The 3,845-nt window shown below is 41.6% G+C and overlaps 1 protein-coding gene across 1 annotated transcript in view; it reads right to left on the bottom strand.

The window, feature by feature from the left end:
- Positions 1 to 3,845, bottom strand: part of Snupn (snurportin 1) — a 34,922-nt gene that overhangs the window by 24,886 nt on the left and 6,191 nt on the right. The window contains exon 2 of the mRNA XM_021172367.1: positions 2,848 to 3,010. Coding sequence (XP_021028026.1) covers positions 2,848 to 3,005 — 158 coding nt within the window. The 5' untranslated portion in view covers positions 3,006 to 3,010. The remainder of the gene's footprint in view (positions 1 to 2,847; positions 3,011 to 3,845) is intronic.

Raw genomic sequence — 3,845 nt, 5'->3', positions numbered from 1 at the left:
GGCAGAGGCAGAGGCAGGTGGATTTCTGACTTCGAGGCCAGCCTGGTTTACAGAGTGAGTTCCAGGACAGCCAGGGCTACACAGAGAAACCTTGTCTCAAAAAACCAAAAACCAAAAACCAAAAAACCCCCCAAAAAAAACCAAAACCAAAACCCCCCCCAAAAAAAAAATTTATTTATTCTATTTATATGAGTACACTGTAGCTGTTTTCAGAAACACACCAGAAGAGTGCTTTAAATCCCATTACAGATGGTTGTGAGCCACCATATGGTTGCTGGGAATTGAACTCAGGACCTCTGCAAGAGTGTGCTCTTAATTGCTGAGCCATCTCTCCAGCCCCGGCTTTTTTCCCTTAATGCACATGTTCACATACATTCCCACAAAGCTGCTTGTTAGTAAGGACATATGAAAAAGAACAATGGCCTTTATTTAAGAATGAAAAAAACTACCGGGCAGTGGTGGTGCATCTTTAATCCCAGCACTTGGGAGGCAGGTAGATTTCTGAGTTCAAGGCCAGCAGGACAGCCAGGGCTACACAGAGAAATCCTGTCTTGGGGAAGAAAAAAAAAAAAGGAATATTTGTATGTATACAGAAGGACTGTAGTTACCTTCAATCCATCTTTGTAACCATATAGGAAAATAACTTCCCAGGTGCCAGCACCAGGGGACTGGGTGGCTACATTATGAACCACTTATTTAATGGAATACCTGGCACCATTAAAAGAAATGATGTGTCTAGGGACATAGTTCAGTTAGTAGACGGCTTGCCTAAAATACATGAGGCACTGTGTTTGATCTCCAACACTGCAAAAACTAGACATCATAGAGCATACTTGTAATCCCAGCATGCAAGGTAGATAATTTTAATTCTAGCCTAGGTTTACATAAGATCCCATCTGTCTTTGTGTGTATACACACAAGTGTGTCTAGATGAATGTGTATGTGTGCAGATGCGTGGGGGGTTGTGTGTGAATGAGTAAATGTGTAGGCTGAAGGCTGCTGTCCGGAGTGTCTCTCCTTCCTTTTTTTGAAACAGTGTCTTGTTGAGGTTAGAGGTTGCTGTATCAGCTAGACTGGTTGGCCAGGAAGATTCAGGGAGCACCAATCTCTGCTCTACACAGTACTCAATCTGTAGATGCTCACTGCCATAATCATGTTTGTTTTTGTTTTTTGTTTTCCAAGACAAGGTTTCTTTGTGTAGCCCTGGCTGTCCTGGAACTCACTTTGTAGACCAGGCTGGCCTCGAACTGAGAAATCCACCTGCCTCTGCCTCCCAAGTGCTGGGATTAAACATAATCATGTTTTACTTGGAACCTGGGAATGTAAATTGAGGTCCTTATATAAGAACTTTATATACTGAGTCTTCTCTCAAGCCCTGAGACTTATTTCAAATAAATAAGAGAAGAACAAGAGACTATTAATCAAACTTGCAGATATAGTAGGTGCAGTATACTGCTAACTGAATGTATTAAATGACTACATTTTATCTATTTATTTTGTGTGCAAGACTTTGTGTGTATGTGTGTAGGCACATACATGTGCCATGGGCACATAAGGAAGTCAGAGGATAACTTGTAAGGAATCAGTTTTCTCCTTCAACCACGTGGGTCCTTGGGATGGGACTCAGACCAACAGGCTGGGCAGCTGGTATCTTTACCTATTCAGATAAGTCATTGGCCTGAATTGTTTAATTGATAAAATAAAAGTTGTATATAAATAGACACTTCTATCTGTACAAGACAGCTTTGCAAGGGTACATGAGGAACTAGTAATTCAAAGGAGGAACTAGACCAGGAAGGAGTTTTTCCCATATACTTTTCCATGTATTTTGAGCCATATGAATGTGTTACCTATTTGAAAATAATAAATTACAATTGAAAACAAGGAATAAACTGGTCAGTGGTGGCACATGACTTTAATTCCAGCACTTGGGAGGCAGAGGCAGGTGGATTTCTAAGTTCAAGGCCAGCCTGGTCTACAGAGTAAGTTCCAGGACAGCCAGGGCTACACAAAGAAACCCTGTCTCGAAAAAACAAAAACAAAAACAAAAAAAAAAAAAAGGAAAAAGAAAAGGAAAGGAGAGGTGAGTGGACAGAAGAAAGGAAGGAGAAAAGAGTGAACTGGGATGAGATGGGATTATGATCAGCAAACAAGTCAGAACTCAGAGGAACTATCTGTTAAACTCATCTACTGACATAGCACCTCACAAAGTCCAGCCTAGATGCAAGTGGTACAGCTGTGGCTAGCTTCTCCTCATTCCCAGTTCCTTCATTTCTGACCCCCAAAAAGGATAAGATACATTGAGAACAAAGGACAGGCCTTCAGAGAGGGCAACCTAAAACATGCCTATCTTGATTTATTCCTATTTGTTCATTTTGGCATTTAGAGTTAAGTATATGGGAACCATTTCTGCTGATTATCTATGGAATGAACTTGAATTCCCAAGGGTACTACAGAAACATCTGAGCTGAAGGCAGATGGGAAGCGCATACCAAGACCATCATCACAATGAGTGAGCCTCCACACATGAGCAACCCAGGGGATGGGGGAGGGGAAGTCTAGGCTTGGCCTTCCTAAGCCTCTAAACTGCAAAGTTGAGTACTGTTGCCAGAAACAGAAAATGTTAACCATATGACTGAGTTGTGCTTCAAAAGCTCAGTTTTTCTCTCCTTATTTTCCTAAAATGTAGGGACAAAAGATAATTAATTACCTGTGACAGAATTTACCCACCCGACCTTGTGGACAGGAAATGACCTTCTTCTGTGAAGGGGGTTCTAAGGAGACAAGTCTAGCTGCCTGCGACTGATTCCCAGCCCCCAGCATATGGCCAGCCAAGAGCACCCTTACGATTTCTGCAGCTCCAGTAGCTGGCGCCGCCGCTCACTCTGCTCCAAGGAACTGTACTTGGACTTGTACTGACACAGGCGTGGGTGGGGGGCAGCTGTGCTGTTCAGTTCTTGAGACACAGAGAAGCTACTAGCCAGGGCCTGGCTCAGTTCTTCCATCTTCCCTATAAAGTAAACATAAAGAAAATGGCTTATTAATTCACTTCATCCCAGGATGACAGGCAGTTATGATGTAATTAAAAAACAAGAAACAAAACAAAACACCAAAAAAAAAAAAAAAAACTCACTTAACCAAAAATTAGTTGTTTTTGTGGCGGGAAGGAGTTATACATTAGTAATGATAATGTTATTTTCTACCAGTTCTTCAATAAAGGTAAACAGCTGAGAGAATAAAGCCATTCTTTGGTTGACTCTTTTTCTACTTCAGACACCCCTGACATCCAGTGATGTGACTGAACACCTTAATTTTCCCCCTAAAGAGCCATCACTTGATAACAAGCATAACTCTGATGAAAACATCTTGTGATTTCATTTTGAGACAGAGACTCACCATGTAACCCTGGCTGCCTTCAACCTCACAGAGCCTGCCTCTGCCCCCAGTGCTGGGATTAAAGATATAATCTTTTTTTAAAAAGGAAAAAAAGAAAAGAAAAGAAATGAGCTAGGAGCCAGGTATGGTGCCTAACCCCTCTAATCCCAACACTTGAAAGACAGAAGCAGGTGGATCTGTGTAATTTATAAATTTGATGTTATTCCCATGAAAATTCGCCTCAAATTCCAATAAAACTATTTACAGAACTAGAAAAAATTTCAAAATTCTATATAAACACAAGACCTTAATTTTAAAAATTGAAATGTTGGGGCTGGTGAGATGGCTCAGTGGGTAAGAGCACCCGACTGCTCTTCCAAAGGTCCAGAGTTCAAATCCCAGCAACCACATGGTGTCTAACAACCATCCGTAACGAGATCTGGCGCCCTCTTCTGGAGTGTCTGAAGACA

This window comes from Mus caroli, chromosome 9 (assembly GCF_900094665.2).
Source record: "Mus caroli chromosome 9, CAROLI_EIJ_v1.1, whole genome shotgun sequence".
NCBI classification, from domain to species: domain Eukaryota; kingdom Metazoa; phylum Chordata; class Mammalia; order Rodentia; family Muridae; genus Mus; species Mus caroli.
The sequence above is the reverse complement of the archived record's forward strand: the minus strand, read 5'-3'. Positions and strand labels throughout refer to the sequence as shown.